The sequence below is a fragment of the Amphiura filiformis genome, chromosome 2, assembly GCF_039555335.1.
Source record: "Amphiura filiformis chromosome 2, Afil_fr2py, whole genome shotgun sequence".
Lineage (NCBI taxonomy): Eukaryota > Metazoa > Echinodermata > Ophiuroidea > Amphilepidida > Amphiuridae > Amphiura > Amphiura filiformis.
Genome location: NC_092629.1, coordinates 71,829,089 through 71,842,938, shown reverse-complemented (window position 1 = coordinate 71,842,938; position 13,850 = coordinate 71,829,089). Strand labels below are relative to the sequence as shown.

General features: G+C 37.6%; 1 protein-coding gene across 1 annotated transcript in view; it reads right to left on the bottom strand.

The window, feature by feature from the left end:
* The window catches only part of LOC140142666 (basement membrane-specific heparan sulfate proteoglycan core protein-like), a 53,469-nt gene that overhangs the window by 39,250 nt on the left and 369 nt on the right, over positions 1-13,850 (bottom strand). The window contains exons 2-8 of the mRNA XM_072164668.1: positions 10,285-10,412; positions 9,167-9,247; positions 8,503-8,769; positions 6,647-6,760; positions 6,382-6,509; positions 3,666-3,752; positions 3,365-3,423 (exon numbers count right to left, since the gene is read on the bottom strand). Of these exons, the coding sequence (XP_072020769.1) occupies positions 3,365-3,423; positions 3,666-3,752; positions 6,382-6,509; positions 6,647-6,760; positions 8,503-8,769; positions 9,167-9,247; positions 10,285-10,412 (864 nt within the window). The remainder of the gene's footprint in view (positions 1-3,364; positions 3,424-3,665; positions 3,753-6,381; positions 6,510-6,646; positions 6,761-8,502; positions 8,770-9,166; positions 9,248-10,284; positions 10,413-13,850) is intronic.

Here is a 13,850-nt window from a genome sequence, read left to right as displayed (position 1 = left end):
TTAAAATGGTATATCATTTGACTTCAAACGATATCCAGAAGCGGGGTTATGGTTTGTTAAACTTTGCTCCTTCAACAAAATTATAGCTTTTTACGTTTTTACATGTGTCTCTTTTTCCACATTGTTGGTTATAAATATCCAACAGTCATAATTGGCGGTCATTTCAAATCATCCCCAAGTCAACGAGCTTTAAGAAAGTTCTCTCATTGTTAATTGTTGGTTATGAATACCTGTACAAAATACAATGCCTGGTAACCCACCACTTGAACAGGATTTAGCAATATAAGCAAACAAAGACCAGAGCTATTAAAAGTTCTATAGCCATCTAAGGTAGAAGCTTATTATCCACTTCAACAATAGGATTATTGATTAGTTTTTGACTATCGAAATGAGACGGATGTCGGGCCAGCTTAAGTTACCGATGAATACCGTAAAACTCGTCTACAAGGATATACCTAAGAAACGCCCTCAATAAAATTGGTTGCTTTTTGTATTTGGAGTTTGAGCAAATATATACTGGCACTGGGTGGCTATGCATTCCATCTAAGTATGTTGTAACACCAATCAATTGTATTGACATAATAACGACTGTTTCGTATATCAGGATCGTATAGCTCAATTGATAGAGCGTCAGACTTTGGAACTGAAGAGAGCGTGGTCCGGGCACCGGTTCCGTTTTTTCATTCTCGTTTAATTTTTAACTTTTTGACATGTTCTTTTTATTTTTCTTCAAATCTACCTTTCTACTTTTAATTTTAGGTGTTTTCTTTTTGGTGGTTTTTTTATAGTTTTTTTATAGTTTTTTTTATAGTTTTTTTTTAGTAATTTTGTGGTCTTATAGAAACTAGTAAAATAAAATAATAGCGAAACCCACGGTTAGACAGATGTGTTGTAACTACTTGTCTGTACTCGTCTTTGCAATAAAAACCTATGTTGCACCTTTGTGCCATCCCAATTCTTGAGGAATGGTAGGTAGGGTGCGTTTTTGGCTTAAGCACGATTTTGTTTCTACTTATGTGTATAAGTGTGTCATCAAAAGACCGGCCACCACCGTGGCCGCGTCTCTTTTTAGACTAGCTTTCTTGCGGCCAGAACGGTCGACAATGGCAACTGAGTTCTCATCGTGGGGGTTGTACCTTCCCCTACGACATGCCTACGACTAGCCCGCTGTTGCCATAATGACGCATTCCGACCGTAAGAAGCCCGCACAAGAACACTTTCATCGTGCTGGAAAATATATGAAGCAAATCTAATCTAAGCATTTTAATGTTGTATACAAGAACCTGTTCCAACTTACTGCAGGGGTGTTCAATTTAGTTAATACTCTTGGTCCTTTTTACGAACTTAATATATGCATCTTCTACCCCTCGCCAGAATGAAAGACTTGTGATGAAATCAAAATAAATATTGTTCTGTTGCCACAATAATTGCAGTTTTTTCAATAAAAAAAATAGATGAGGAATAATAATTATTCCATATTTGAATCTATTGTCCCATCAAGAATAGAGTGTCTTCAAAAACTTCAATCAATTCATCTGACAAAGGAAACTATTCTGGTCATTCAATTTTGTTTCGCTTGCACCTGTTATATCACAGGCGTTGGTAGAGAAGGCACACTTCTCTACCGAAGTAGTGATGTAAACACTAACATGATTAATTACCATAGCTAGCAATGGACATACACTACTTTTTGTTCCACTTGAACCCATACTCATAGGCTATTCGCTGTCGATGTGACGTAATTAATCGGATTAACTACCATAGCAATTGATGAATACAATTTCGAATATATAGCCCCGCACTTCATCGTTCACGTGGCCCCTATGCATTGAACCATAGTTGTCAAAGAAATGCTAATCACTCGCCATGTAAGATTAGTATTTATGAAAAGAGTGGTATTCAATCTATGTTTGGTGACATACGCGGGTGATTAGTGCAATCTGCTTGATGGTAGTTATTGCGATTATTACGTCACTTCGACAGCGAATTGTAGTATAGACGAATCCAACAAGCCAAGTGATGGTCAGAATTTATTCGGCCATTATACGCTGGTGAAGTTACGTAATTAATCGGATTAATTACCATAGCAATAGGTGAAAACAATTTTGAACATATCGCGCTGCGCTACAAGCAGGTTACACTCATCACCTGTACTGTGTATGTCTGCAATCATAGATTGAATACAATACTGGTCTTTTCAAAGATACTAATCTTACAGGTGCAGCATGATATGGTTCAATGAAGAGGTACCGCCTGAACGTATCAGTGTAACGCGGTATATTCAAAAATTGTTTTCACCTATTGCTATGGTAGTTAATCCGATTATTACGTAACTTCGCCAGCGTATTGAATAAAACAGGAGGATGTGAGTTCATAAGGGCAATGTCGGGGATTATAGGTCACAATCGATGTGGAGAGATGAGAGGTCCGACCAACAGCCATTATAGCGAATGGTTCATGTTCAACTATTCCAGCGGACGGTCTGTGGCTAGTAAGGAATCGTCTTTGACCACATGCGCAGATCTGTCTCGTCAGGAAGATATTTAATATCCCGAATTTATAATAGGCCTATGCCTACCAGTTCCATCGTATAACCGATCTGCTAGAGAATATTTGTTACCATGTTTAATAAATTCTTATTTATCGTATAATAAAATGTAGCCAAATGTATATTATGTGTCACACGGTTTTCTGCTGAACCACTAGCAGGCTATGTTACCACATCTATGACAATGACAAAGGTGAATTTTGATGATTTTTACGATCGTCCGGATGAGCAAATCACTGAATGGGTCTTTAGTTCCTCCTCTCCTTATCCTGCCAATATTATATGAATCAAAGAAAAATAAAGAAAAATAAAATTAAACAAGAAAAAAGACAAAGAAAAGAAACAATAAAAGAAAAACAATAGAATAAATTAAACTAAATATGAAAAAAAAACGATCACGAAAGGAGTCTTTAGAAAATGCAAGAAAATATAAATGAAAAGTTTGAACAATATTTTGTTTATAAAAGTTTGTGTGACCGTGATGAGGCTCGAACTCACCATCTTCCGATCTAAAGAACCAAAGTCTTATGCCTTGCCAAGTGAGCTATGCTCGTGAGATGCGCAATAAAGATAAAATAATACATTGTATACCTGCTTGTGTCGGTAAATGATTTGCTCAAATTCCATAATGATATAATATTGTGGAGGGCGCTAGCGTGAAATTTACTATCATTACAGTCGCTACTATTCCTTGTAGACGGGTTTCTACGGTATGACCTTCGTACACATTTTACACCGTAACTCAGAATACAATTTAGGGAATTTACGGCTCATTTGTGCTGCCGGGTCACATTTTTGTTTATTTCAAACACTTACCGGATGCAGCACAGTTACCGCCAGGAACCCTTGGGTTACCAGTGAAACCTGGTGCACAGCTGGGTAATGAACAAAATTTATAATTAACAAAAGTTTAGACAAAAATCGATATATTTACTTTTTTATCGTCACTAAAAATATTAAATAATAATAATTAAATTGGAAAAATAGAATATTGACACCTACTATTAAAATTATTTATATCAACATAAAGGCAAGGAAATGATAATCGGTGATGATTGATATCCAATTAACTTGGATGCACCAATGAATGTTTGATCATGAGGAATTCCACACTTACTCTCCACAATCACGTCCTTGGTAGCCTTCTTGACAATTATTACATGTTTGACGACCATCCGTATCCAAGAAACAACTCACAGAGAATCTGATAGAAAATAAAGCAAGGAACAAAGGTGTGTCGCTATAACGTTTCATAAGAAAATAATACACACAGCATAGCAAAGTTAAGTTAAATAATATGGATCCTTGAAATTTACTAAAAATCAAAACTGACAACATAATATAATGATATAAATTTATATTTATACGTAGCGGTAAATGTAAATTTAAAGCGGATGTTATTGCTCTGAACATATGTTGAGAGCAATGTTGAGATACCTCCGATGATGTCACATGTATAGATGACGTCAAACAATAAGATGTTGTGGCGTCCCCTTGATTCCAGGGAGTCAGTAGGTTGTCCCAGACAGTGTCAAGGTCAAACCTTTTTCACGGTTGAGTTATACCTTCCTCTCTAACACCTTTACGTTTTCCCAGTAGCTTCGTTTGCGTTTTTGTAGAGTGAATGGTGCTTTCGACTACCACGGTCATATGCACCATTAGCTAGATATCCAGTTACACTCTAGATAGCTGTATTCCACTGCAATACGTTTTATGCTTCACTGCACCGTGGTGCCACGTTGAACATGTTTCCGGTGATTTCATTTCCTTTCAGTGCATTTCAACAGCTAAGTCAGCCGAGGAAATAGCTAAGCCGTGGCCAAAACTCAATATGGTCATCCGGCACAGAGTCCAGCTACCTGAAATCCTCGCATCCAAGCCTGTTCCCCATTGCCCAAGTCGGAGTTACCCATCCGACACCAGGTGGAGGTTTGGGTTGAGTTGCCCGTGAACATTCACTGTGCCAGTCTGCGGACCTTGCCGGACTTTCCCTGCTCCCAGTCAGTTCTTAAAGAACTGAAAGACCGTGGAGGTATTGAGAGTAAAACACACTGGAAATTTTACACAATAGTATATGCGACATGTATCCACGTTTTATGGCTTGTTCAAGGTTCATAAAGCCGGTGCTCCATTGATACCTATTGTTTCCAGTATAGGATCTGTGACATACGAGGTGGCACGATTTGTCGTGTACACATCATACAGGGTGTCCCAAAAAAGAGGCTCCTCATTGGGCCCTCCTTTTTCTGAAAAGTTGATTAAATATATGTTGGTATGTAAAGAAATCTGTAATCGATAGCTTTAATAAACCAAAACAATTATTTCAATCGGCTCACAACTTTTGACGATATGCCCTTTTGAATAAAAGTACCCGTTTTGCACTCTGTCCACGGATAGCAAACAGGGTGGTTGGGATGGCTCATGCTGTGGAGTGGCCTGCACGATCACCATACCTCACACCACTTGATTTTTTTTCCTTTGTGGCAAAATCCAAGATCATCGTATTACTGAATGCATTCGCAAGTATCCGGCGTATCCAGGGCTGAAACCTGTATTCGCCAAGGAGGCAACCAGGTAGAGGGCAGAGCAGCACAGTAAACTCACTTCAGAAGAACCAAAGACAAACCAAACAGCCTTTTAGGGCTACCTTTTATCCTAAAAAGAGAAATGACATATGTGACCGTCCACGGCGAATGAGCCGTAAATCCCCCCGGTCAATTTTGTTTTATTTCGTGTTTAAAAAATAAACATCATGAACTTAAAAATGGTATATCATTTGACTTCAAACGATATCCAGAAGCGGGGTTATGGTTTGTTAAACTTTGCTCCTTCAACAAAATTATAGCTTTTTACGTTTTTACATGTGTCTCTTTTTCCACATTGTTGGTTATAAATATCCAACAGTCATAATTGGCGGTCATTTCAAATCATCCCCAAGTCAACGAGCTTTAAGAAAGTTCTCTCATTGTTAATTGTTGGTTATGCATACCTGTACAAAATACAATGCCTGGTAACCCACCACTTGAACAGGATTTAGCAATATAAGCAAACAAAGACCAGAGCTATTAAAAGTTCTATAGCCGGCCATCTAAGGTAGAAGCTTATTATCCACTTCAACAATAGGATTATTGATTAGTTTTTGACTATAAAAATGATCGTACAAATCATCCAAATTCAGATACATTTTGTGAATAATTTGCATTTTTCTCAAAAAATAACTACACACTGGTAACAAAATTTATGTATATTCTAGGGGCAAGGAATCCAATTACTTCACTGAAATTTCAGTGATTCAAGACACGTGAGTTAAGCCTTAATGTATGATTTCTTTGAATTTTTAAATTTGGTATTGTATACTCAAAATGCTGAAATAATGCTAGTAATAATTATCGGGAAGGGTTTCTGTCCATTTTGAGCTGCAAAAAAACCACAAGGTAAAGTGAAAGAAACCCTGCTGGTTATTTTGGCCATTTAACACACAGTTCTAAGGGAGGACATAATGCAAGAATTATGACATTATGTCGAACTTTGCTCTGTTAATCTACAAACACAACAAATTTGGCTGATTCCATTTAGGTGCAAGTTGGGACATGTGTAAACATTACAAATATGCCAAAAATCAGGTTTGACAAATATTAACCAATTTCACATTATAAGACCGTACATTATGGCTTTACGTTAAGAAATGAGGTACATTCTAGCAGTACCTCTTTTCCTATAACGTACCGCTTGTCTTGGGTCACTAAAATTCCAGTGTAGTAACTGGATTCCTTTTATTTTAGTTTTGTTTTCTACTGACAAATAATATTTCTCATTGTAACAAAATAACTCACTGGTTTGAAGGAATCTCCAGTGGACATCGGCATCGGCGACAGTCATTAATTGTGCCAATTGTTGGGTTACCAGAAAAGCCTGGTAGGCATACTTCACAATGTTCTCCAGCAGTGTTGTGTAGACAATACTGGAAACCATAAAGATTAAATGATAAAGAATAAATAAACTCCTCAACAAAAGTTTATATCGTGTTGATTATCAAAGAACACCTATTTATACCACTTTACAATGACACCACCTTTGAAACAATCACACCAGACTTACAGAGCAGACTCCAGTTTCAGGATGGCAGGTATCAGTATGACCATTACATTCACAACGGATGCAGGTACCCAGGTATAGACCTCCTTCAGATCTGGTGAATCCAGGTGCACAGTCCTAAACAGACCACAAAGTAACCACGTTAGAAACTTGGTGGATAAAAATGTGAGGGATTTGAAGAACCAATAAGCGATGAAGTACATTTATTGATGTCTGCAGGCTACCTATGTTGATCAACAAGCATATGCTGAAAACTACAATAAAACATTTATTATTCGATTTCACGCAATGAATATAAATCAGATGGTGCAAAGTTATTATTGTCATTCATTACAGCCATTTTACAAAAAATTTTAAAAAGATTTTTGAAAATGTAAATTCCGTTCACTGGTTCAATGCGCATTCAACAACTCTTCCTATACCTTTGTACAGGAGCCAACCGTTGTTAATCCGTGATGAATCCACAGTCCAGTAGCGTATACGCGAACGCAAGGTTACGCGTACGCGTGATGCATGAGCGCGTAAAATTCGTCATGCCTGGAACGTATGCGTAAACATGAACTCTCTTATGTTGGCGGTAGCAGCTAAATATTACCGATTTATTCTTTAGCTTTATTGCCGTTATCAACAGAGAAATACCGCGATCTTTTTGTAAGGTTGAGTGGCAATGATAAATGGACATTCCGAATGAAATAATCATGTGAATTAGACATCATTAGCTTGTTTCGTTGTTGAAAGGGATTCAATCATGTTTCACCGTTGTTCGTCACCGATTAACAACTCGCGTCCGGCGCGTCTGCGTGGTTTACTTCGCTCGGGCAGCTAAAGCTGCCCTCGCGAAGTAAACCACTCAGACGACGCGGACGCATCGTTGTTAATCGGCGATGAACAACGGTGAAACATGATTGAATCCCTAATTTAATATGAGTAGTAAGGGTAGTTTGTAGAAACGTTATGGTTCTCATGAATAATTAATGAGGACGTTCGAAATTAATATCTCGGGACGCTCACTGCTGGGACGCTCGCTCGTTTCATCGATACTAAGATAACGCGATATTGGTTAACGTTGAGGAATATCCCGAGGGGCGCAGCTCCAAGAGATATTCAGAGGTCCAAAGCACAATGTTAAGATGTTTCACAATACCCGAAAAATAACTGATGTAAAGTCATTAACCTCATTCGTATCCATTTTACGTTCACTTTTTTTAAATTCAATCTACACATTTTCTTCTTTTAAATTTGAAAACAAAACACAATTTTAACTGTATCTTTTGTTTTCACTGTAAAAAATCGAATAGCCGAGTAAGGAAATTACGTTAGCGACCAATAATACTAGCGCACAAATATGCGATGTCCAAATACGGCGGCTAGCGTCCGCATAAAACGTGAGACAACGCGGTCATTGCAAAGCGTATTAGTACTTTAGCTACGTTACGAGACGCGGTTATTATATTTTTTCAATAAGGCACCAGAAACAAATGTGTTCGATCTTTGGATCGACCGTCGATGCTGCTTCGATGTCTGTTATTAATGAACTATCAACTAATTAATAAGAATTAATGCTACATTCATATCGGTCAATATCACTCAAGGCAATAATTACTATATTATGATAATTAACAATAGTAAATTAATTGATTTCATAAATAACACGGATCGAACAAGCATCGATGGTCGATCGAAAGATCAAACTAATTTGTTTCTATTGCCTAACCTGAATTTGCGTCCACGTATTTAAAAGTTATTATCTGTGATTGAATTAAACACATCAATTATATTCATGAGGTTAAGAATGGTTGATAGTCGCAGGTATCGATGCGGCATGGACTGAACGGTCAAATTTGGTTGCGGTGCCTTACCTCACATGACAAGCCAATATATCCCTCTGGACAGCGACATTGTTCCACCTCATATGCATTGGATTGCTGCGTGTCTTGTGGCACAGCGATATCCAACATAACATCACGCAGACCACTCTCTGTCACATCTGTGTGGTATGTGGCACGGATCAAGATATACTCCAGATCAGCTAAGGCCGTCAATAGATGTTCTCTGGTGGCTGGGTTCTGATTTGGTCTCGTAAATGAAGACTGTTGGTGAAAAAGAATGAACAGAGATGAGGGAGGCTATAAACGTAGGTTCTAAGGACATCAATAGATGTTCTCTGGTGGATGGGTTCCTTTCTGGTTTCTTAAAGGATGACTGTTGGTGGAAAAGAACGGGGATGAGGAAGACTATAAACCTATGCGATAAAGCCATAAATAGAGGTTCTCTGGCGACTGGATTCTGGTCTGGTCACTTCAAGGATGACTGTTGGTGAAAAATATGATCAGGGATGAGGGAGCCTATAAACGTATCAAAACCTATCTGAAAATTATAAAATGAACTTTGTTGTAAGAGTATTACATACTGATATATTTTACACAAATACATAACCAAATGGCAATTCTTTGTTTCTAGTGTTTAACTTTTTTATTTGTGTAATATGTTTGAGTAAAAGTACTCTATGTTGACATAACAAACCTCATGGATATGAACTTGAGATGTCCTCGTCTCTCTGGGTTGGAGGTCTACTCCAGCGTATACAAGAGTGATGTCATTACCCTGTAATATACAAAAATCAAGCCCAACACCGTTACTAGTTTTAAAACTTACATCTACAGTCCGTATATGCCTCAAGTCAGTAAAGTAAAATAAAAATCTGAGATTTTCTGTTACGGAATCTGTTAATATGCTTGTTAGATTTCTGGCATCTTTTCCTTTTTGAAAATGTATACTTTTATATACATTTCATCATTTCATTTAGAGATACAATAAAAACAATATCTAAATTACTGACTCGAAAAAGGTATACAGACCATAGGTAAAACTAGCGAGATTATATAAAACTGGAGTTGCTTGTCAAATTCTACACTAATTGTTGACAAACAAATAGACATCAATAATACGTTTACTTCTTTTTGACCCTTTGCACGGATCTGCTATCTTGCTATTAAAAATAAGGTTCTCCATGCAAACGCATGCGCAAACAGTGCATTTGTTTTTTGTGCTTTTCTAGAAACGCAACATTATTATTTTTTTTAATGCGGTTAGTAGGGGTGCGTATGAAAAGCGTACACACACACCTTGCGGGTAGGACCTTGTTTTGAGATGGCCGTGCAAAGAGTCAACCATGTGAACAAGTTGATAATTAGGGAGTGTTCATAAATACTTTGGTGGGGGTTGGAAAATATAGGGGAACGTCAAAATTTAGGGTCCTAAAAAGGGGATAAAAAAATTCAGTCCTTAATATGGGTGGGGGGGTCAACAAAAATTAAGAGTAAAATGTACGACAAAGCATGCACATTCCAATTTTTACGCAATTTGGGTGTAACACTATGACTACAATGAGTAGGCCTAATAACTCCAAACGGTAATTTCTAGCTAATGAGTTAATAACATATATTTTGGTCTCTTTTTAGGACATGAAGGGGGGGTCAAAAACATTTTGGACCATAAAATGGGGGGGATAAAAATCCACCCTTTTAGGGAAATCAAAAACATTTTAATGTCCGAGGCTCCAACTTTTACAACCCCCACCAAGGTATTTATGAACACTCCCTTAGTTTATTTTCATCATACTTCCATCATCAGTGACTCACCTTGATTTCCACATCAATATCTCTGTACATATTTCCACCTGTTCCGACCTTATACGAAATAGTATACCTCAGATAACCACCATATGCAGACACCTGCCAGCAAAACAAATTGCTACGACTTGAGAGTTCTGATTACAATTTTAGAATGTGAAGATTTTGATATTATCTACTCTGTAAATTGTTAGGGCTGAAAGATGTTTTGTTTGAATTTTGTAAACAAAATTGTGGTAAAATGTCTAAAATTTGCTTGAGATTACTCTTAATTTCTACATTTTACGGGAATGAAAATGTGCAAAATTGCCTAAGTGACTGCTCGAAAAAAAATCACATTTTTTTTCAGGGCCCCCTTTCGGACCTAAAATTATTTTCAGGGCACCCTTTTGGCCATGAACAAATGTACGTTAATCCCATAGAAAATAGTGTAAACTCATGTTCTACGAGAAAAATTAAGGTAATTCTTTAAAAGCCCCCTTCAGAGGGATAAAAAATTTCAGAGTCACCTTCTTGCATCAGCCCCCCCCCCTTCCGTTACAAGTGTTTCGGCACGGTCCCTAATAGGGTTACCAATCACAGGTTTGGCAACTGCGCACTCGAAAGATAGACAGTCTTCCACAGAGTAGGAGTATGTTTTTCAAATAGAATGGATTGGTTTAAAGGGTATATATATTAAGGGTATATATTGCTCCGACAACATCATATCATTGGCAAGCTCCCTTCAGAGGGATAAAAAATTTCAGAGTCACCTTTCTGCATCAGCCCCCCCCCCTTCCGTTACAAGTCGTCGGTCGCAACACATAGTGGCGTACGTGAAGGAATAAAATACGTTTTCGAGCAAACCGTTTTTGAAGGATATGCTACTAGTAACGGGGTCTATACTTCTCCACTGTTATCTCTCAGTGGCCCAATTCCATTTGAAATTGAAGTTTAAGGTTCAAACTATTAAACTATGTCTTTAATAATTAACAAGGAATAACTGTTATAGGATAATAGTTAGCTCTAAAGCTATACGCCACTATGTGAAACGGAAAATTTGGAAAATCACTCTACGCCACTATGTGTTGCGACCGACGAAGTGTTTCGGCACGGTCCTTAATAGGGTTACCAATCACAGGTTTGGCAACTGCGCACTCGAAAGATAAACAGTCTTCCACAGAGTAGGAGTATGTTTTTCAAATAGATTGGCTTGGGTGAATCATTTTGGAACCCATACTCCCCATGTGCATGGCTCTATCTATATCTTCCACAACTGTTGTGAGTATTTCAAATGAAATGAAAACAGATACTCCTTCTGTGGAAGACTTAAAGGGTATATATATTGCTCGGACAACATCCTATCATTGGCAAGCTAATATTATGAGGACAATGAAAATTACTCCTTTTTTGAGAAAATAAGACGTTTAAAATTGATATTCAGCAAAACCAACTGTAAGCGGTGAGTTCCTTCGAAGAGAGACAGATTCGACCTAGAAAAAGTTTGACGTCATGAAATGATATGTGCGCGCTTTGAGAAAATGGATAAAATCCATAAAATGGATAATATACCTATTGCCTTAACGTAAGTGGTTGGTAAAATGCTTGAGGCTCTCGTTTGCGATGAGCTGAGAAGTCATCTGCCCATTAATGGTCTCATGTTTGAAAATCAGCATGGGTTCTCTCCTGGCAAATCATGCACCACGGCCCTTTGTGAATTATTCTTGACGTAATAAACATGGTTAATTTTGTATCAACTTGTATCATTATGAACCTGTCAAATGCATTCCAGGCCCTTAGGCACCCGGAGATTTCCCGGGACTTAGCATCATGTAACCCGGGATTTGACCAATTTTGTTTCCGCCAGCCATTGGTTTTGAATTGGTATAAGAATTGACGTTGTCCAAAGCCCCGGGAATTTAATTGGGGAGTTTAACCGGACGAGAACAGGGGTTTGATCGTGACTTACCTGGGGTTTTTCAACCAGTCATGATGCACTTATAGTCCATGGCAAGCCCGATTCGACCTTTGTGGCATTAAACAAAGTTAACAGGAAATTAATCCAGTAAATCGATTCAGTAAAGCAAATAAGCTCATGCATTCGATCACTAACGGCAACCAGCTTCGGTCGATTACCCCAGCTGCAGCGTGTGTAAACTCTAATTTGCATAGAGGCTGTACGTGAAATTATTGATTGGCTCCAAACAAAGGATTTGAACCGGTGCACGTAATCATGGCGCAGTGCAGTCCATTCAATCAAATGTTGTCATCAACCTATTTGATCGCAGTACATTGTTATGTGTGTGAGACGAACTGTCGCGGTTGATTGCAATCAAACAAACGACGTCTTATGTATTACTTTGTTCCGTGATGAAAATCGTGATGTTTTATTTGATCACTCTCGAAAAATGTATTTCTTTTGTAGGCCTATTACTTTGTTTTGTGATGAAAATCGTGATGTTTTATTTCATCACGCTTTTAAACAAACGATTTATCATGTATTACTTTGTTTCGTGATGACAATTTTGATGTTTTATTTCATCACTCACGAAAAATTGATTTCTTATGTATTACTTTGTTTCGTGATGAAAACCGTAATGTTTTATTTCATCATCACGCTCTAAAACAAACGATTTCTTATGCATTATATTTGTGATGTTTTATTTCATCACGCTCTAAACAATAATTATAGTTACATGCATTTCAAGAAAAAAATCATATTAAAACGGTAGGCCCTATGTTGTTTAGAACAAATGTAGAAAGTGATGATGATGATGATGTCGATGATGATGATGATGATGATGATGATGATGATGATGATGTCTCCAAAAGTGTCCCGGTTTTTTTTTTTTTTCTAAATCGTGCGTATCTATTAATAAGGCACTTCAATAATCAATAATCAGTCCCGTGACGGCCTCCACTAACTAGCTACTAACTTGGGTTTATGGGCGCTGATATTTCATGTTCACTGTCACTTATTTATCAGAAAAGTGCGACCTTTTGTCAATCACCTACAGTACCCAATTTCAGCATACTATATAAGAAACTCATCATGATGATTGCCAGAGAATAGTTTAAATGTAGCTTGTACCGTTTTTGTGGCATCCTTCAGAAGTGAGCGGTCCGATACCAATATTTTCGGTCAAATCTCCATTCAATTAACACGGGGAGTTGGCTAGCTATGCCTTGCCCTCACTCATATTTTACAAAAGTGCGACTATTTCTGAACATCTAACCTAGCTGTAATTTTAGGTCATGTTAGAGAAATATATTTGCTAGAAGTTTGGAGAATAAATTAAATATTGGCTGGTTATTTTTCACACAGTGATGTTAACTAGGCAAGTGCCCATTCTTCCAACATACATCATTTGTAGAGGTCACGCGTCAATGGTGAGAGCACTGTGTATTGTGTATAGGAAAACGGACAGTAACTACAGTATGTAAAAAGGGCTGGTAACATTGCTGAAATAGGCCTCTGTAATTTTCTTCTTTCATTTGGCCGTATTCAAAGTTAATTATAATTTTGGCACTTGTTGAAAAATTTCTCAGAAATATCATTCTGTAATTACCTGTCGGTACATTTGGAAATTTGTGCC